Genomic DNA, 22306 nt, shown 5'->3' with positions numbered 1-22306 from the left:
GAATACCACGGCTCAAACCAGGAACATCTGGAGCTGAACTCAGGCACGTCTGCTGCTTGAGTTAGTAAGCCATACCTCTCCAGACACAGAGCTACTACGTAACTACAACTGCTTTGTACGTGAAGTTTAGCATGATTGCTGAAACATGCATTCACCAGCCAGTTAGGCAAATAAACACAATGGCTACCTTTACACTAGTAAATCAAACAGTACAAAGTCTATACTCCAGCCCTGAGGTCAAGGGGCATGGTCTGTCCATATTCCTAGTTATACTCTCTGCGCCCCTAAAGCGAGGTGGCCATATCCAAAGTGAAAAATGCCCTAGACTGGCCTAATTCCCAAAATGTGCCCAGAAATTGTTTGGGAGAGTACTGGTTAGTCCTAACCAAAAAAGCATACCAGTTGTTGTTCTAACAATTTAGCACTACAACTGCCTGCATCCATGCCTCGGCACTGTCCAATTGACTGATACCAACATTACTGTGTATGCAGAATTTAAAAAGTCCTCAAAGATATTTGCACGTGGCAGGCCCTCTGATTCATACAAATAGGTAAGCAGGGAGGATTCAACTCTTCTACTGAATTTTTACTTCAAAGTCATGATTCTTTTAAATTAGGATTTTTTTTTAATTACTTAGGTATTTCTGTCCATTATCTTCTCATTTTTAGTTAATACTTGTGCTTTTTTGGTAGCCTACTGTTTTGCTATTTAAGGAATCTTGGCTTTTGTTTGATTAACCCACTTTTTCATGTCCACAATTCACAGCTAAACCAGCACTAACCAGTTCTGTCACAATTAAAAAATTATATACACATCTAACACAATAATATTAAGACAACACTAAAACAGGAAATAAAAAATTAATATGTGCAGTTGAAAGATCTAAAAATAATATCAACCTCTATACATACTTGTCAGACTGCAGTGTCCACAGTTACAGTCGTACGTGGCAGTCACAACAGTGAGTATTACTTTCCAAATCGTGAGGTGTTTTAAGAAACACCTACAGTAGTGTCTGCTGAGGAAATAATTTCCTTTATCATCCTGAGATTTTAAATGTGCAAGTGTCCTACCAATTTATCTAGTGCATAAAAAGGAAGGAGGGAGGGAAGGGGGGATGGAAAGGGGGGAAGGAAAAGGAAGGAAGGAAGGAAGGAAGGAAGGAAGGAAGGAAGGAAGGAAGGAAGGAAGGAAGGAGAAACATTATCACAATGGTTTTTGTTTCAAAAGAGATTGCTGTGCAATGACTGAAGCCTGATTTGTAGACATTTTGTATTCTTGCCCAGAGCCTTGAGGAGGGGAAGGTAACGGAGTTTCTGGAGTTGCTGAAAAGGAATATAGAAAGAATTATGTATTTTTATATTCTGGCCAACTCTGCATACACATATACCTACTACTGCCCCAAAAGGAAGTTCTGTTAATTTGGCATGCTAGGTAAATAGGATATTTTAATTATCAGAATTTTTAGTTTATTAAAAATTGTGCATGTGAAGCCAATGATATATCAGAATGGTGCTGAATTTTTAAAATTAGACTGAATTCAGGTCAAAATCTCTCATTTATCATTGTTTTTATACATACAGTTTTAATGCACGATTATTTTAATTTAAGGATCATAATGAAATAACTCTATGAGCACTGACAGGCCACCATTCTAATTAATATTTTTAACTGTAACAGTGAAATATTATGACAGAAGGCTAACTTGCAACTACTTACAAATCTGTTCTGTATGTACAGGAGCAGACATTGAACTTATGAGGATAGTTTGGCCAGTTAATGGATCTTGGGCTAAGTGAGGATGTACTGGATGATGCAGATGACTGGCATCATTAGAAGTACCTACAAAAATAACATGAGCTCATATCAATTCAAAAGAGCATATTGTTGCCAGCAGCTTACACTGCAATAATTACATTTCTGTAGAGCAAATATTTTGACTGGCAATTTGAATAATTGCCTCTGGGTATTCATTAAACAATTTAACCAGACTTCAACCATGTTAAGTACTGTGTTTATTTTCACTGTTTTGACTGCATTAACAGTGGATATCATGAAGTATTTGTAAGAATTCTTCCATCTGCCTAGGGAGTTCTATGTCTAGATACCAAGCAATGACTGAGAAGTCCACAGCACGATCTGAAGTTGTAGGACTGTAACAAGATGAGCAGCCAAGACAAGAAGCCTTTAGCTAACAATCATATGACTCAAAGCTTAGCCAGCAAGGCGGTGGTCAGTGCTTACTTACATCATGATTCCCTCAACGCCACAGTATCTTAAATTCATCATAATACAACATGGTAAATTTAACAAGTTGTTAGCTTACCTCCCAGTAACATTTCCTGAAGCAAACTGTCAATTTTAACAATTCCAAATAGTTTAACCAATTGTATTTGCTCAATCATTTGCCAAGTGATGCTCTGGAGTGTAGGCAGAAGAAGCAGAAGTTCTCCAAATCTTCCTCTGGAGTCATACTGACGGTCATTAATATAATCCTCTAAACTGATTTGGACTTGGAACCGCATGTTCTTAATCTTCATTGGATTACTCAGGCCCTTTGCATCTTAAAAAATGACAAAAACTTAAAGTCAAGGCAGATTGTGGTTTAGGAGGAGCATCTTACTTTTTTTTCATTTTATTCTTTTCCACCCAGCTAGACAACATGAGCAGATCACAGAATCACAGAATCAACTAGGTTGGAAGAGACCTCTGGGATCATCGAGTCCAACCTTTGACCTAACACCACTGTGTCAACTAGACCATGGCACTAAGTGCCATATCTAGTCTTTTTTTAAACACCTCCAGGGATGGTGATTCCACCACCTCCCTGGGTAGCCCATTCCAATGCCTAATGACCCTTTCTGTGAAGAAATCTTTCCTAATGTCTAACCTGAACCTCCCCTGGCACAGCTTGAGGTTATGCCTTCTAGTCCTGTTGCTAGCTGCCTGGGAGAAGAGGCCAGCTCCCACCCCGCTACAGCCTCCTTTCAGGTAGTTCTAGAGAGCAATATGGTCTCCCCTCAGCCTCCTTTTCTCCAGGCTAAACAATGCCAGTTCCCCAACTGCTCCTCATAGGACATGCCATCTAGACCCTTCCCCAGCTTTGTTGCCCTCCTCTGGACTCGCCCCAGCACCTCAATGTCTTCTTGTAGTGAGGGGCCCAGAACTGGACACAGTACTTGAGGTGTGGCCTCACCAGTGCCGAGTACAGGGGGACAATTACTTCCCTAGTCCTGCTGGCCACACTATTTGTGATACACGCCAGGATGCTCTTGGCCTTCTTGGCCACCTGGGCACATTGCTGGCTCATGTTCAGCCAGTTGTCCACCAATACCCCCAGGTCCTTTTCCACCAGGCCGCTTTCCAACCACTCTTCCCCCGGCCTGTAGCACTGTATGGGGTTGTTATGGCCACAGTGTAGGACCCGGCACTTGGCCTTGTTGAACTTTATACCATTGGTCTCAGCCCATCTAGCTAACCTCTCCAGGTCCCTCTGCACAGCCTTCCTACCCTCAGGCAGATCAACATTCCCACCCAACTTAGTGTCATCCGCGTATTTACTGAGGGTGCATTCGATACCCTCATCCAGATCATCAATAAAGATATTAAACAGGACTGGGCCCAGTACTGAGCCCTGGGGGACACCACTAGTGACCGGACGCCAACTGGATGCTACATCAACAAGAATTACTTTCAATATAATCACATGTACAATAACTCTGCGAGATATTTTCAAAAAGGTACCTGGATCAAAAAACACAATCGCTTTCAAGCAAGCATACTCATTGTCATCTATTTGAATTTCCTGGAAGGGTCGAACTAGTTCATCTAGAATCCGATTTGCCACTCGGCTGATCTCTACTTCAGTACTGTTGCGATGGATTATGTAATTGTTGCCTTGGAGAGAAAGAATACCAACATATGGATTGATATAAAGACTTTGATGTACATACTAGATGTAGCCCATTTTCAAAAGCACATTTTATTTCGCTTGATCATATTATTTAGTATTTATTTTAAGTAATAACTCTCCTTTGTATCATATAAAACTGTTCTTTGCAAGTAAAGTCTATGTGCAAATTACAGCTGTCACCCAGTAAATAATCTGTATGTGTAAATATGCCAACATGTAGTTACTGATTAGTCCACATGACTGAGGTCCATATTTGAATGCACAAGCATGGAGCAAGTAGGTCTTTATCTTTACATAGTAGATAAATATAATGGCAAACTGATCTTAAATTTTCATCTTCCCCATTAAAATAATATATCCCAAGTTGAACGATCAGGATTTGTCAATGGACAAAGAAGTCTTCTTCCAGAGGAGGCACCAGGAATGTTTCTAACAGATGCTTCTGCTTGTTGTTTTCTGCTTGTTATTTTCTCATTATTTGTCCTTATTACCTACTAATCTCAACATAACTGCAAATATTTCCTTTTTATTTCTGTTAATTTTGTCAGTAAAACTGCATCTAGAGAAAGAACTAGGTTAAGAAGGTAATTTGCATAGTTTTTAATTTGAAAGGATTGCTGGTTAGACTAGTGTCTCCAGAACCAGCCCTTCCTGTCCTTTAGTGTTATGATATGTGTAAAAATAAATGCAAGCTGATTAAGACCTATGAAAAGGCAGGCCCAAAGAGGATGGAGAACAAGTAGCACAAAACCCCTTTGTACCACACCACCAGTGTAGAACTAGTTTGAGTCCATATTCTGCAGTGTCTTGCCTCACATCAAAAATCCTGTAGAAGAAGACCTACACATTTTCTCACAAAACAGACCAAGTGCTGCACATGTTTAATGAGATCATTTTTGGCAGGGTGCAGTTCAGACTGGTAAAGTACTGTGTCAAATAATGCAAACAAATACCTCATCACATCACTGTATACACAGGCACACATCTCATCATAGTACTGTGCCTCTCTGTTGTGTAAATGAAGGGAAGCCATGCTTCCACCATGTGACGACATCCCCTTCCCTAACGGCCATGCCATTACATAACCCAGTGAACGAGACATTTCAAGTGACCAAGAATATGGCAGGCGTGACTCCTCACCATGCCGTGGATGCACCCATCTCCCACATGGCAGGGGACAACAGGCATGCTGTTTACATGATGGCCACATGGCGACTGTCAAGGCAGCAGTGAGGGGGCTCTTGGTGAAGTGAGTTGCAGGGAACAGGCTATTGAATTTTCTAGCCTGTAGGGTCTTCTCTGACTATGTCTCAAGGGGTCTTGGGAAAGCTGCAGATAAATGATTTCATGAAGACTGAAATCAGCACATAGGCCACAGGTTGGCTGCTCCTCTCTTAAGCAAAGGACTTTTATGGATGTTTTTTGTTGTTGTTTTATTCTGTTTTTTTAATGGGACAAAGATGCAGAAGGGATGCTAATGCAAGGAGACAGTTTGCCAGGAACTCCCTTAAGTTGTGGTTTCTGGTATCCAATAAACCTTTAGCCGGATTAACTCACAGGAAACTGTCCACCTGCTTTTGCTGGAACAAGGCACATGACATTATGTCATTAATAGCTATTTAGCATTCACAGAATGCATTGCTTTGATTGTGCCAGAACAGTTGCCCCACTTAAGTGATTACATGGTTGCTAATGTACTATATCATCATCATTATTAATTAAAACAAAACCAATATTTACCTAAAAGTAAAATGTCCTTATATGCCATGGACCGTTTTGCTGCTCCAAGCAACAGGTGTTCCCCAGCATGTGCTCTTAGGAGGGCAACCTCAAGAAAAAAACAGCAGACTCATTAGAAGATAAAGCAGTAAGTTCCAATAAAGGCAAAAGAAATGAAGATGCATATTACCATGAGTGTATTCAGCTATAGCTACATGTTTAAGTCTGTTAAGATTCTAACATAAAATGTAAAGTGAATATAAAAACCTTAACACTGCGCTAACAGCACACTATAATTAGTCAGCCTCTGTCACTTCTAGCATTTGGTCTAGATTTTAAACATACGGCTATGCAAAATACTTCTCAATAAATTGACAACAAAGAAGAAACCTGATTCATACTAGGAAGGCACTTAAAAATGTGGTCATTAGTTTACTGTGTGTCACCTATTTACTTTCCTTTGTTCTAAATGTCTGCTTGAAACTTCATCATTGGCCTCTATTTCCTCAAGAAACTCCTCTATTGGCAAGTAATTCTTTTCTTACGAATCCAAGACAATACTTTATGAGTGATGTAAAGGTACACAACACCTAGGAATACTTAATGAATTAAGATTTTTCAGGGACTCAGTAGAGTTAACTTATCTGCTTTGGCCTGCTCTATGGTTTGTAAATCAGGCTGATCAGGAATCGTTTGTTCAAAACCATATGGTTTATTTTATAAGTAAATGCACAATGGCTCTTAGAAAGAGCAATCACAAATGCAAAAGTGGCATTTGTTTTAACTTCCAATACCTTTGTCACTACTCTTCAAAGGTACTTAAGGTTCTGGAGTATTTCCCAACATGTATTCTTCAAGCACTGCACGGGTGTTTTCAGCCTATCTTTCTAAGCTGATACTTATTTTTTTTTAAATACAGACAGAAACTTTTTGATGAGGTCTGATCCCTTCTCTTTCCCTTCATGACATCTTAACAATAAAAACTAATTTTTTTGCTTGCTTTTGTTGCCCTTGTGTAACCAATGCATTTAAAATTCTCCTTTCACATGAACAGGTTTTTAACTTATTCCAGTATGTTGAGCTTGTGCACATATATCATATTCTGTGGGTCTGCAAAGACATCATTAAGCTCCTGTTTTGGGGGATCTCCTGTGGCCTGAAACACCTCTGTATTCCTGAGGAAAAGTATAAGAGGGAATGAGCTCAGCTTGAGTCTCAAACCCAAGGATGATCTAACCCTCCTTGCAGGATTTGTTAAAAACTGAGAGACTGAAGAGGCGAAAAGGAGGAACTACTCAGTTACACTTCACAGAGTCTTTTTCAAGCTGAATCACATTTTGGTGGACTGGAGTCAAGAGATCCTGAGCCATGAATTAACCTCTTGCCCAGGCATCGAGAAGAGAACTGCTTACTGCAACATGGAGATACTGGTTCTGAGGGTGCCAGTACAACCTACTCTGAAACCCGGTGATATATTAGGTTATATTACAGATGTGATGATAGATCAGACCTCTGTCATAAAAACCCTTAAGAATTTTCAAGGTTTGATTTTTTCCCCCCATACTCATTATATAATTTTAGTACATTGTATTATATGAAAGATTATTTGCTATGGATTGATATCAGTATGTTTGGCATCTGTTTCAGATTCTAATGGCTTTTATTTATTGCAAGTAAAGAAGATCTGCTTCAAATTAAATAACACGCTGTCTTAAACCATATTGTAATGAAAGGTGAACATGAAATAAATACTCTGCAAGGTCAGAAAAAAGCATGGCTTTTTTTACAAGATTTTTTTCATTTTTGCATGCAGTTTGGTATCTCTGCTTCTAAAACAATACAGAAAGCATGAAACACTGAAAAACATACTGGTTTGCTGCTTGTTTTTGTTAACGTGCCACAGCCTTATCAATTTCCTCTGTTTTTTTTTTGGTGGTGATGAGACAAAAAATGAATGTTTAATCATAAGATTTAAATATCACAGAAATAACAGGACAGTAATTAAAGTTCTCTTTTTGGTGTCCTCTTATACCTGGTCATCCAGTGGTAATTCACAGAAGCCTGGAATATATTTAGCCCATTCCACCAGAACCAAAAGTTGTTGCTTCATAGATTCACAGACATCACTAATACTAGCAATTTTCTTAACATTTATGTCAGTGCTAGCACCAGGACTGGAGACTGAGATCTGGCCATAGTGAGAGAAAAAATTAAAAATGTTAAATTTCATGTAATTGCATTTTCACTGGCTAACAACATATTTAAGAAAAAACTGCAGCAGTAATCATGCATACTCCTGAGAAATTCGTTGACCATATGGACTATTAGTCTGCATGTAAATTAAAAAAAATTATTTCTCATTATTACCAGTGTGTATTACAGTATTTTAAAAATTACACTATTCATATCATGATACAATATCTTCTCATTCTAAAATACTATTTTTAAATACATGAGAGCCCTCATTATTTGTAGGGGGGAGGTGTTTTTTTTAATTCTTTTAAAATGGTTGACATTTACTTCATTTCAGAAAAAAAAAAGAGCTCATATGGACATGCAGTAACATTAAGGGCAAAGAAAGAGAGAGATAAAGAGGTAGCATGTTCTTCTAGTGAAAAGATAAGTATCATTAACTTTAGAAGGTAAAACAGGGGTTTTTAGTGCCTGGAGGAGAATGGTTTGTAATGATGAAGCAGCAGTATAGGCAGAGACCTGAGACGTTTCAGAGCAAATGTAAAGGATATGAGTGTGCATTAGACCACCTGCAATGAACAGTGTTCTGTGAAATAAGAAGAGAGCCATATCTTTCTGGGCTTGAAGCTGGAGCGCTTTCACATTATCACTGAGTCAAATACTGAAATTCTTAAGGACTTTTCAAAGAAAGGAACAAAACCAGGCTTGCTCTTAAGCCAGGCAGGAAAGACAACTCCAGATAGAATCAACCTGAGAAGAGAAGGTCAGTTTACAGCTGCTATCATACCAGGGAAGAAAAATAAAAAGAAGAAAAAAAAGAGAAAGGAAAAGAAAAAAAGAAAAAAATAAAAAGAAAAAAAAAAGAAAAAGGAAAAAAAAAGAAGAAAAAGAAGAAGAAAAATAAGAAAAAGCAAAAGAAGAAAAAGAGAAGAAAAAGAAGAATAAGAAGAAGAAAAAAAAGAAAAAAGAAAAAAGAAAGAAAGAAAAGTAAGGAAAAGGAAAAGGAAAAAAGGAAAAGGAAAAGGAAAAGGACAAGATCCCAACACAACAACAATAAAACCCCACCATGGTACAAGACCTATGAAACTGACTTTCACCTTACTTTTTATTACAGAAAGCATACTCAGGAAATTCTGTAGTTTTATTATCTTCCCCCCCCAAAAAAAAATTGTTTGATCTTCCAATACTGTGTACCTATAAATTTCAGGATGGTGGATGCTATTGAGGTTGACTCCTACCAGATCCTCTTCATTCCCAGATCCATGTTATATTCCCTCAGTGGGATCTATGGTGAAACTCTATTATCTTTGGGTCGTCAAAAGGAGCTGCACTTCTGAACTAAAGCTCAGTGCTTCCTATATAATTCAGTAGTTTAAAACACTGAAAGCAGCTTAGATATTAATGGCAGTTAACCAGCTGAACATTAGTTCTCAGGTCAATACAGTAGCTAGACAGGTGAAAAAATCCTCAGACACATAATTCAAAGGCTATCATGTAGGAAAAAGGTTAGAGGTATCGTCTCTTTGTACACAGAGCATTTGTAGTGAAATCCCTGTTGTAATCATGAGTCCATTTCTGGCTTCTGTTCTACAAAAACAAAGTTGAAAATACTGAATATCATTCAGGTGAAAGCTACCAGTATGATTCAGTTTAGAAAATCTTCAGTACACAGAGTAAAGAAATTAAACATATTTCATTTTGTCCAGAAGAGTAAGAGGAGTTTTGATCATGATTCAAAAGTACCTACACAGAAGAGAGTTCTGATAGCAGCAGGAACTCTGATCTACCAGAATAAGATACCACCATGTGCCAACTAGAAATTAATTCAAGAAGGTAAAGAACAGGCAGATTGTTTAACCATTAGGCTTAGTGACTCATGAACTTAATAGATTGTCCTTCCTTTAATATCTTTTAATCAAAGCCATGCATCTTTATAAATTACAGGACAAACTATAGACTCTGTGCTGAGATTACTTGGTGAGCTTCTGCTGGGGATTCATGGGATGACTCCTATGGAGTTCATTATGAACTCCTAGGGCTGCATCGCTTCACAAGGATAAGAAGCTGTGAACTTTCCTCTTTCTATTTCTCTATTGCTTTAACCTGCCTCTCATTTCTGGGGTGCAACATGTGAGTCGCTGACTTCATAGAATCATAGACCAGCCCAGGCTGGAAGGGACCTCAAAAGATCACCTCATCCAACCTTCTGTGGGAAAGGGAGCCTAGATGAGTTTATCTAGCACCCTACTGAATCTCATCTTGAAAACCTCCAGCAATGGGGATTCCACCATGTCCCTGGGAAGATTGTTCCAGTGATTGATTGCTATCACTGTAAAAAATTTCTTTCTTCTATCAAGAAGAAACCTCTCCTGATGCAACTTGTACCCATTACTGACTTCATGAACATGACAATATACCCCTATATCCCTATCGTCCTGAGAACCATCAGAGACACACGCCTTTACTCCTATGAGAGTCCAGTGTGTCCCTTTCATATTTACGCAGTCCAGGAAGCATCTCCGGAGTCTGTAGGAGTAACATTGTACTTGAACAATTTCCCCTTGTAAGAGATCTTCAGGGACAAAATAATTAATTTTCCCTATTTTAATATGAAAATTTTAAAAGGGATGAATGCTACCTTCTTCCTCATTTCACAGCTGAAGTACTTGGCCAATTATTTGTGATACTACCACCTCCTCCAAGTCTCTCCTCAGGACTGAACTCATCTTACAGAACTATTCGACTGAGGGAAAAACAAGGACCTTTAAGACTACTTTTCTATCATGTTAATGTGACCTCTTTGTCTTTGAGGTCAAGAGTGTATCTTCACATATGCTTGGCATAGTGGGAGCGATTCTCTTCTACTACAACATACAAAATAGTAAATAGAATAAATTTGTGTGTATACACAAGTGATGTTTTAGGCCAAGAATCTACCCGCTGAAAAGAACTTTGTGGCAGGAAAGGCTGAGGATGCGATTCTTTTTAAGACAGCTCTTATTCCTGAATTGCATATGCCAGTTGGAAATGATTAAGGGAGTTAACACACTCCCTTAAAAAGCACACTAAGCAAGTTCAAAGAATTACTAAGGAGGTAAAAATAGGTATATTTCTCATACTATATAGGTATGAAAGGTAGGAAGGTCCATTATGTTCATCTAGTCTGCCCAGACATGCAATATGTGCCAAAGACTATCACCCAGTAATTCCTGCATCAATTCTTCACAGACAGTTCCACCCTAAGAGAGACCTGATAAAGGATGAGATTACAAAACATTTGGGGATGTATAAATCAGTCAGCATAAAATCATAAAGGTGGCAGTTAAATTCTAAGTAAGTTAGTAAGAGGTGCAAGAATGCAGAATCAATGACCATGATTTATCTGAGGTGCAGAAAAGGACTGGAGACTGTTCCATTCAGCAATTGATTGGATAGGGGAAAAAAAAAAAAAGGAAAATGAAGTTCAGATGAGACAAAGAAAATTTAGAAGTGAGATGTGAATAGGCTCTGCAGTTGGAACACTTCTGTTTGCCTTATTTTTAACATCTAAGGATATTAAAAATGGGATTTTCAAAAGAATGCAAGGAAATGAGTGTCCACATCCCTTTGAATGTAATGGCTTTGTACAACTTTTTCCGTAATGTTTCCTGGGAAAGCCAGCCTCAAGGATAGATAGATGCCACCAGCTGCCTGAGACAGTAACTGATTTAAAAGCAGTAACAATCATAAAGCTTTATTAAGAAAGGTGCCTAGGACATATTGTCCTGGACAAAGTAGAATTTTTTTTACTGACTTTGCTTTAAGAATGTATTCTATTACACATTCTTTCATTGGGAAAAGGAAGCTGGGTGCATTTTGGAAGTAGAAAAAAATAATCTCAATAATTTTATTTAATACAATAAGATATTGAAAAATATTTAACTTCAGAAAAAATGGTCTTAAAGTCATCAAATAATTTTGTGGTAGATCTCAGTACCTGACGGGAGAGTGTCTCAGCTTGTGACAATGTGCTAATATTGGGAATGTTGCAGCCATCAAAAGTGTTTCTTCTCGTACTTATCCTGTCCCGTTCATTTTGTACAGCTGGAAAAGAATAATCATCTCATTTATTGACTTATAGACATTGCCACACAATATCATTTCAGAAATTTACCAGATAACTACAAGAATCAAAAGGTATGACATTCAAAAAAGACCTTGTGCTTTTAGCTCTGAGTAACGAGGAAGGATGAGAATACATGTTTATGGTCTTTATCCATATACTGTTTGCTTGTAAAAACTACGTATAATTAATTGTAGATAGATACTGAATTATCAGTATTTTTGTGACTGGCTTTATTACAGCAAAAGCTCTTTCTTCCTTTGAACTTGAACACATGCTGTCATTTTGTTATTTTAACCAATTTAAGAAGTGAGGCTTTATGATAATGGTAGAAATTGACATCTCCAGACTGCTGAACAGGTCAAGAGGTACACCACCACCACTGACAAAATGTCTCAGTCAGAGGAAGTGTGAAAGCCCTACTCCTGCTCTCCTATGAGAAACCCTGAAACAGGAATGAATCATGAACTTAATCCACTAGCAAGATAATTTTGAAACTTAAATCTCATGCTCCTCCTCAGTGACATTGCATTCCTAGACAGTTTACAGAACACTGACTAAGTAAAAAAAAAAAAAAAAAAGCACCAGGAAAGTTTCAGGTTGGTAAGTTTTGTCTCATGGGGTCCAAAAAAAGGCAGTTGAAATTTGGATTCCTTGGATAAGGAATCTTTACTCAGCACATGCAAGGCTTATGAAGCAACAAGGCTTACTTTTGAATTGAAGGAAGAAGAAAAAATAAAACTATCAATCAGATTTTTCTAAAACCTAGATCATGGCCAAGGTTAGGCCAAGGAGAAAAGAAAAGAAAAAAAAAAAAGAATTGTGCTGATCAAAATCTTTTTATTGCACAAGGAATCTCATCATCTTTTAAGAGCAGCAGCTTTATTTCCACAGATATGTTTCCTGTTTTGTGGGAAACAATCTGCATTACAGAATTTAGGAGTAGTACCAAAGGCTTCAATAAAATAAATAAAATATTCTATAAACTGAATAGTTTTCAGGTTTTATCTGAACAATGCACATAGTTTATTCCAGAGGTGTACTAACTTTTTGCCAAGGACACTCACTGATGGGCCTTTTATTAAGGTCACAGTAAGAAGTGTTGTGCAGTGATAAACACAAAGTGCTAAATGTTCATGTAGACAGGAAACAAAAAATATAACCTTTTTTAAAAGAATGGAAAAAAAAAATTCACTGAATCTCAGCAGCTTAAGCGCTACATAGAAAATTAAAATAAGGTCAGCACTGATTAGTATTAGAAAAATAGTAAGCTATTCTCACAATCACTAGTGAAAGTCACTGGTGGAGCACTTTGAGAATCACAGGGAAATGCCTCAATTTTCTCCCGCGTATGCATAATTTTGGATTATTAGACTGGATTGTCTGTCTTGCTAAAGCCTTTTTGTCAGTTCAGGCTAAAATTGCCTTAAACAGAGACTCCATGAGGAAGGGGGAATATTTGCTCAAAGAGGGCTTGTATAGCTTTTACCAGCTGAATCCTTTCTCACCTTCGGGCTGAAGAAAAGAAAGCGATTTGTTAGAAACAAGCTAAGAAACTATCATATAGACTATGCTGCACTTACGCTATGAGAGATCCCCTGACAGTGTATAGCACCAGGAAGCCTTGAATAAACATGTCTTGGACGCAATGAAAAATGAAAGTTTTATAGGTAGTGGGACCAGAGGAGGCAGAGCAGTGTAAATTAGGTTAAAAGTTTTGTGCAGGACATATTTTCACTTCATAAACATGAGTCAGAAGCGTGTCTCATGGCAATGTCAGCTAGCCATGCACCGGGCTGTATTAGCATCTTGAGGGAAGTGATTATTTCTCTGTTTTGTGCTCCCCAGTAAATGAAAGATGCTGGAAAACTGGGCAGTGGCCAGCGGTGGGCTATGGAGACGTAACCCACAAGACGCACAAGGTGAAGCAGAGAGAGGCGTCTTTGTTTATGTGGAAAAGAGAGGTCCAAGGCAGAGGTGGGGATCTAATTTCTGTAGTTCACAGAAAATGAAGCCAGATTCTTCTCAGATGCACAGTGAAAGGACGAGAGGCAATGGACACTACCCTAATTGCAGTAAGACACATTCAATTAGATATAAGGAGAAAACTCTTCCCAATGAGGGTGATCAAGCACTGGAAGAAGTTGCTGAGAGAGGTTGTGGAATCTCCCCCTCTCAGGGACTGTATAAACCTGGCTGGACAGGGTCACAAGCAACCTGACTGAACCTAGAAGTTAGCCTTGCTTTAAAGGGGGGCCTGTACTAGATGACTTCCGGATGTCCCTTCTGAGCTAAACTATTCTTTAATTCCAGGTTTTGGAAGTCTGTGAAGCTCTGCTTTTAGCAAAACTTTTAGGGTTGCTATGAATACACAAGTCTTCCCTTTTCTTCATGTCAGATTGATCATATATGTACAATATCTCAGTGATTTTAATGGCTGAGATTCCAAAAGGCTAAACTGTGTTCAAGGAGATCCACAAGAATTAGCAAACCTATTTCATCCATACACAGTGCAATGTTGTTTTGAATACCCCCATCCAACTGCAAGGAGAAAATCCATTTTACCTCATACCAAAACTTGATCACTAGCAAAGCAGTACTATACTATAGATTTCTAAGAGCATAAAGAAACAGCTTCCTTTATCTTAGGAAAGCTATGTATAGACTAAAAATATTATAGACTAGTTACAGTACAGGAGAACTGTGCACCTCACATTGCAGACTGGCGTTCAGGCATACACACCAACAAAACAGGTGGCAAAGTTTCTGAAGAAAAAACCATTTTTGAGTGCTTATTTGAACTATATCAGGACGCCTTTTGCCTCTGCATTGTAATTGCCAGTGAAGTAACAGTCCCAACACCCCGATACAAAAATCTGCTGATATTCCCACTGCCTTTCTTTTGCTATTGCCCTGCTCTTGTGGTTGTCTGGTCCTTCCACTTTGACAGGACAGTCACTGTGATACCCACGTTTCTTCCTGTCTGTCAGTGAGATGCATAAGTAAAAATCTTCCCATATTAAGCCCTAATGAGATTAGAATTTTTTTCAATTAATGTGGACACTCCACTGACTGCTACCACTACTGTCCTCACCACTGCTTTTTCGCTCAAATTCACATCCCTTCCTCTGGCTTAAATGCTTAAAACATTTAAATTTAAGGGAAGAACCAGTAAATGGGCACTATCATTACTTAGGTAGGGTAGAAACAAAATCCCAGATAGAGATTTTATCACTCAAATTTGGTAAAAATTAAAATTAAAATCTCACACTTGAACTTTTCCAGGATATGGCTCAACACTTAGAAATCAACGACTTTTGGTGCCAGGATTCATGGATTAAACAGTTGCAAATTCACTTTACACCCATAGATTTGCTAATGCTCAAAGTGTTAGAACTCCTTACCCACCTGAAAATCAGATGACGCATATTTCACCTCAATATAAAAGCATTTCTTCATCATGAATGCATTATAGCACACTTTCCATTGAATTATTCTGCTGAAGTTTTATAGAATTTTTATTACATTTTAAAACTAATTCAGATTATTTTTCTTTGTATATCAAATAATAAATTATTCTATTACCTTCCTTTTTCATTCCTGCTCGAAAACACTTTTTTAAACGACAGTATCTGCATTGATTCCTTTTGTCCTTGTCAACAACACATTGCCGGTTGAATCTATCACAAAGAAAAGGTAAATGTATAAAGCATTAATAAAGCAGCAGCCTGATTATGAAGAAAAAAAAAACAAACAACTGATCTGGCCTATTTGTTAGAACAATGTCTATAACCACAGTCTTTCTTCTTCTGTTTTTTTTTTAAATTTTTTATTAATCCGTCTTAAGAGGTGTTTCATACCTGCTCAGTTTGCAGGAATATATATGTGTGTATAGACACATATATGCATTGGAATGGGCAAATGTGGAAAATTTTGGAGTTACATGCATCATTTACACCTCAGTTTATTGGTGAGACATGTCAGTAACTAGCTGCATCAAATGGCAGTGGGGGGAAAAAAGAAGAAAAGCTACAAATAGAAAAAAGAAAGGACAATCAAGGAAAACGCCAAGTGTCACTGGCACGGAGGAGCCCTTAGCTGCAAAACCAGTACCCTTGGCTGGCAAAGTTTACTCCTTCTGGGAGATACCAATGAACAAGCTATACGTTGTATTATTACAGATGACAACCTAAACAGGAAATGGAAGGAAAATTTTCTAACACCACAATGAAATAAAGACATGAGGAAACACACAGAGCGTGACACAGCAAGAAGGCTTCCTCAAGCTCTCATGTACATCTACAGGTGTGCCTAAGGGGAATGCATATGAGCCATCTCCCCCTCTCCTTGTTTGCTTCTGCCTTTTTGCTGTGCATGTGTTTGTTAGATAAATAGATCTATGTTTTGCAGAGCTCTTCTTGAGGTCACTTGTATCAGCTCTTGTTACACCACTTCAGGGGTATGTCTATGCTATATCACTGTGATATCTCTATAAGGGAGAGATTTCCTTATAAGAGTATTAAGCAACCAAGGAAGAGTGTAGCAATTGATATTTCCAGTAACAAACCATTCTCACAAAAACTTTTCTCCTTTAGTGATTTGTCTAAATTCACAGAGGTTTCCATATATTCTGTGCACGGCTTAAAACTGACATTTTATGGACTTGCGCATGCACAGAGGAATTTGTCAAACAGTGCACAGACCTGTAGTGTGATAATTTGGGCAGCCAGACATCTGGAAATTAGGAGATTGCCATTCAAACTGGCAGGGGAGAAATGGTCACTCAAAAGAGCAGAAGTGAGAAGTCACCCAAAGTGGGAAGATGTACAGATGTGCTTGTACAGCCCTTAAAACAAGACTCATAAATATTAGACTTTCTGTTCAGAAACTGTCCTCATAAGAAAAAAAAATTAAAAGAATTTTTAGAAAACAGTTAAGAATTACACTTTTCACACTGACAATGAAAACATGAGAAAATTTCTTTTTTTTTTCCCCCAAGAGATAACCTTTGTAATCATAAATAAAAAGTGAAACAGCTCTTGAGTGACGTAATGATATCAACGATATCAACAGACATCTGGAATGTAATATCTGGAATGTGTAACATCAGGTAGTCTTGAACAAAAGATGTTTTTTCCAATCACAAGAATATGCCATGAACCACATGCTCATCAAAAATGGTCGTTAGAATTCACAGAATCACAGAATCACAGAATGTTAGGGATTGGAAGGGACCTCAAAAGATCATCTAGTCCAATCCCCCTGCCGGGGCAGGATTGCCTAGATCATATCACACAGGAACGCGTCCAGGCGGGTTTTGAATGTCTCCAGAGAAGGAGACTCCACAACCTCTTTGGGCAGCCTGTTCCAGTGAATTCTGTAATTCCTTAAGAAAAATCTGAAAATACCCTGTCATAGTTCTGAAAAGTCTGAAAAGGACTGAATGTAGTTTTTGCTTAAATTCATTAATTTAGTGCCTCTAGACGAACTTTTGAAATACCTGCATGTATAGACATGATTTTTCCTTATACTGCGTCTAAAGAATCCCTTGCATCCATCGCAGCTGGAAGCACCGTAATGTTTTCCGGTTGCTCGGTCTCCACATATTGCACAGAGACTACTGACCCCGTTGTCAGCAGCATTCATGTTGATAGCTTCTCCTGAACTGTCTGAGGAGAGGCAAGAACAACATAGGTAGTTATGGACAAGACTTTGAACAACCACCCCATGAACAATTTGTACTTAAACGGAGGCTTTTTCTGGCCTTTTCTCTTTTAATTGCCACTTATGATTTATATAGCACGGTGTATCTGATTACATCTGGTTCTTATTCAGATGAACACTTTCAAAGTTACAGAGATGTTAACAGAATTTATGAAGTTCGCAACAACAAATAATTTTATTCTAAACTCTTTGTAACTGAAAGGGGTTAAAAATTAAAGTGTAACTCTGCATGTACAATTACATATACACTCTTAATAACATGAAGAGGAACTTTGGCACAAAGCAGTGTTGCCTAGTTAGCTGGCAAAGATCTCATATTATCAGCTCTCATAGGAGTTAGCAATAACTGGCAACTATCATACAAAGATACAACTGCATACATCACATTAAAAAAAAAGAGAAGACAGTTTTTGTACAACGGTGAATGAAAAAAAAATGCATGCTAAGAGGGCTGTCTAAGTGTTATTTCCTTGAACAAATTTTCCAAAGGAACATTGGTGCAGACTTTACTTGCACAAGAGAATATTAGCTACGTGATTAACCATTAGTCACTGAATATGGTAAACAACACTGAAGAAATTCACCTGAAATCAAAACAGACATATTTATTCTTCTTTGAGTCACAATGTTTAACAGACGTGTTCAAAGAAATAATTGCAAAATAGCTTTTTCTGTTATGCTCCTGGTTTTACGAAAGCAAAGCTCTTTCCAATATGCCCTAAACATTTGGAGTTGTTCAATTGGGGAGAGGAAAGAGTGACACATTAATTAGCTATTCAAGCGTGCATTCAAAAGTCAAGTACATGAGTTCATGAAGAGTGGACAGGTTGAAAATTAAAACTGTTAATATTGATACATATTATTATTCATATTGTACTAGAACCAAGTGAAATGTATTACACAAATAATTATAAAATTTTCATTGTGTCCCAAAGAGCTTACAATTTAAACAGAGTTCTTTAGACAAAGAGAGAAGAAGCAACATTTTTTTTCTGTTTTACAGAGACGTAATTGATAGGAATCATATTAAAAACTGATTAAATAAAAATTAAATCTTAAAGGTAAGAATTAAGTTCTGTAGAGATTTTATTTTAAAACTAGGTTTGTCATGACTGGAAAATTATTTTTAAAAATGGGTTACAGAATTACTTTAGCTAGAAAAATATAAAACCTTTTTTTGGAGTTTTGTAATTTTGCATCATAATGATATAGCAGAATAATTAAAAATACAATATTTAAATTTAATGATGAAATATTTCATAGGAACATAAGTTGTTTATATATATAAGGATATACGTATTTTCCTTGTTACCATTCTGAAACAAAATGTCTGGGAAATTGACCTGATTTTGCAAAATTCTTTGATTTCAACAGAACTGCATAACCTGCCTCAACGTGGCTTGTTAAACTTCTCTGAATGTTTCTAATTAATTTAGACAGCTAGAAAAGACACATAAGAAGGTTCATTAAAGGCAGCTTTCAGTTACAGACTAGCACTGTAGCTACAAGACAATGTTTTTATAAATTCTATAAGAAAATACTTAGGCTAAACTCCAAGCAAACACACCTAATAACTAATAATTATCAAACTAATCACTTACAGTGATTAACTAGCTCTATCAACAGCATAATGCAACACAGCATAACCTCCCTAATCTGCTTTCCCATTTTATGTAACATTAACATATCTGAAAGGGTGCTATTCAGCAAAAAACAAATGACCAATGAAATCACCCACATTAGAATAAAAAGCAGAGAAATCATCTAAAAGTTACATAATCATTGTTGATAGCTTCAAGATCACTTAGACCATAAAGGTTTGTTTTTTCATCCTAAATCAATAACTAAATCTACCTTTCTGTTTACTAAGCTTGCTGTAAAGTAATATCAGAAATTCAGATAAAACTTCAAGCCCAACAATAAAAACTAACAGGTTCTATATGGCAGGAATATGTGGAAATACAGGTGCTAATTATTTTTCCTGCAAATCACTAAATATTTGTTCTGCCTTTTAAAAATACATACTACAATAGATCTACGAATTATACATTATGATACAATAAAACATTTTTTTAAGTTTATTAGAAGATTTGGAAAGCCGTTTTAGAGTAGTTTAATTTGCCTGATACTTCACTTTAATAGACATTTCCTTTTCTTTTGGTCAGTACTCAATGACGGCAGAATGAAATGGTGTGCTTCCTATTTCAAGCATAACTCATTGATACAATTTCTCAAAAATGTATTGTGTTAAAAATTCCACCTAAAGTTAAAGTGTTATATTAGACAAATTCAAACAGTTTTTCTCAGCTAAACATTACCCTCTAGAAAGCCAATGTGATTTCTAAATAAAAAAATCACTGTAGTTCATATATACACATACCTAGAAAGGCTAGATTAACACAAATCAATAAAATATTAGTCTAACAATTAGAAACTAGGCATCAAGAAACAGTAGCTAATTTTTTTCACAAGCCTCTGGATAATTTTGCCCTGTCCTTCTGAATGTTATGTATGAAATATACTTTCATGTCTAAACTGTCAATACTAGTTATTCATTTGTCTTACAGTAAATAAAACAACTGCTGAATACACCATTTTCTTCCTTTGATTAACTGACTGGTGACAGTACAGTTCAGTTACTTTATTACATATAACCTCTCTTTTATTTTCCTTACTGTTAAAGAATTATAATGTTATTAACTTAGAGTTAGTGATGAAGTGTAAAAGAGCAAATTTGTAGTTTGAAAAAAATCCCCAAATGCTCCATTAATAAAACATTTAGCTAACACCTTACAGCATTACTAAACTTCACTTTTTCTGCTAACTGGCTTGATTTTGCATCACAGAGCAGAACTCACCATTGCCATTATACAGAATCTGCATAGTTTCAAACTCCAGTGCCGTATACGTCGGATCCAAAACTTCACTGTAGTTTGCCATTTCCATGTCTAGTATTGGTTCCGAGAGCCTCATCATTGAATGCAAAACCAGTGAAAAAGCCGCTCAAATGTACAACCTTCCCATTCTGTTTCACAGTGACTGATAATCCAAAGTTAACTATAACTGTGTCACTTACGTGCTGCAATGGGAGGAGCTGGAAAACTGCTTCTGCATGCTATATTCTACCTGTTGGGTTTTTTTTCTTTTATGATACAGTGCAACCCTTCTGATAATCTTGGAATGCTTTATGAAATAACCTTATCAGGAGTTGTACTGGTTCCAGTTCTTGAGTGAACCCGAGGACTTGCAGGAAGCTTCCTATCTCCTATGCCCTGCTACATATTTTGTTGTCAATGTGCGGTATAAACGGTCCTAGATAAACCACTCTGGTTATTCTATGTAAAGAAAACATGCCATTTTGCTCTCTCTCTTCAGAACAATAAGGAAGTGTGATACAATTATGGACTACTATCCTCATATCCAAAACATCCATCATCATATTTTAAAAGACAATTGCAAAACCTCCCATTTTTACAACTGTTAGCATTCTTCAACAGCAGCAATGAGCTGGTTGTATAGGCACACTTAACCAAGGCCTCAAGCAACACAAGCTCTGCAGCAAGAAAGGCCAATTTCTAGATTCCCTCCATCACATACTGTGTTGCCGCGATGGCTGTAGGCAGTGGACCTTGCACACTCTCAGAAGGTGACTTCCTGCTCTAAGTCTTCTTCACACAAGATGTGATGGCAGCATGTTGTTTTCCAAGCACCATTCAGATGCACAAGGAAAAAAAATCATTCACCTTCTCTGAAAAGAATATCTGGGTAGGTCCACTGCTCATCAGTTGGTGAACACGGCATGTACAAACTCAGTTAGAAACACTCCTGTAAAGCTGCTAGAATCTGTGAAGATTCAAGATAGCTGAATTTCACTTGCTAATCAGGTGTTTTTAAATGCTGGATAGCAGAATTTCAAGTGTTATTACTTCTCAAAAAATTCTTTACAGAAGACTACCCTTTACACTGCTGAGCAGCAGTTACATTAAAGATTACATATATGGGAAAACTGTCCAGTTTACATTTAATTAACAAGAGCCAGTAACTGTATGTAGAGCATTGAAATGCTTATTTGAATGGAAAGAGTGCCTGCAGTTGCTGTTCAGTAAAAGTAGCTGCAAAATGGCACCACAAAAAACTCCTCGATTAAAAAAAAAGAAAGCAAAGCAATCGATGACAGACAAGCTACTGATGAAAAAGGAAAATTTACAGGAAAAGACCTAGAAAAAAGGCATTCCAAAATTCATCCTTCTAATTTCCAAGTCCCCAGGGCTACCTGAGAGGCACAAATCATCCTGTCTCCTTGTGGACACACAGATGCAATCTCAGGCCAGTTTGGCCTCCTGGCCCCAGTGGAGTCCAGTGGCCTAATTATGACGACAGGATTTTTATTTAAGTAGCTATCACAGAGCTATCGCCAAACCAAAGAGCATTTGTGATTGTGTTACTGCTTGCACAAATTCACTGCGGATTTTGGAGGGTCTCCACAGGAGCTGTCCTTTTCAACATACTGCTATTCCTTTTCTTTTCAACCACTCATCCATTATTATATTCAATGAGATACCAAAAACCTGCAAAAGTTACTACTTAAAAAAGGACAAGCCTACAATGCCTTCATATGAATAGCACGTTTATTAATGATCAGTGTAACTACAAA

At 37.3% G+C, this 22306-nt stretch overlaps 1 protein-coding gene across 2 annotated transcripts; it reads right to left on the bottom strand.

Annotated features, from left to right (window-relative positions):
* Positions 1-1207: 1207 nt before the first annotated feature.
* HNF4G (hepatocyte nuclear factor 4 gamma) lies at positions 1208-20628 on the bottom strand. 2 transcript variants are annotated; one of them, XM_068396701.1, is made up of 10 exons: positions 20507-20628; positions 17429-17593; positions 15514-15608; positions 11803-11909; positions 7666-7821; positions 5655-5742; positions 3746-3898; positions 2328-2564; positions 1721-1843; positions 1208-1326 (listed from the first exon to the last, which is right to left on the bottom strand). In XM_068396701.1, exons 1-10 carry the CDS (start codon positions 20626-20628, stop codon positions 1208-1210), a joined length of 1365 nt encoding a protein of 454 aa, XP_068252802.1. The 2 variants fall into 2 exon arrangements, with proteins under 2 accessions (XP_068252802.1, XP_068252801.1); XM_068396700.1 differs by having other exon boundaries at positions 17429-17597; positions 20511-20628.
* Between the last annotated feature and the right edge of the window lie 1678 nt (positions 20629-22306).

Source organism: Nyctibius grandis, chromosome 3, assembly GCF_013368605.1.
Source record: "Nyctibius grandis isolate bNycGra1 chromosome 3, bNycGra1.pri, whole genome shotgun sequence".
NCBI lineage: Eukaryota > Metazoa > Chordata > Aves > Nyctibiiformes > Nyctibiidae > Nyctibius > Nyctibius grandis.
Note: the sequence above shows the minus strand (reverse complement) of the source record. Positions and strands in the feature narration are given on the sequence as shown.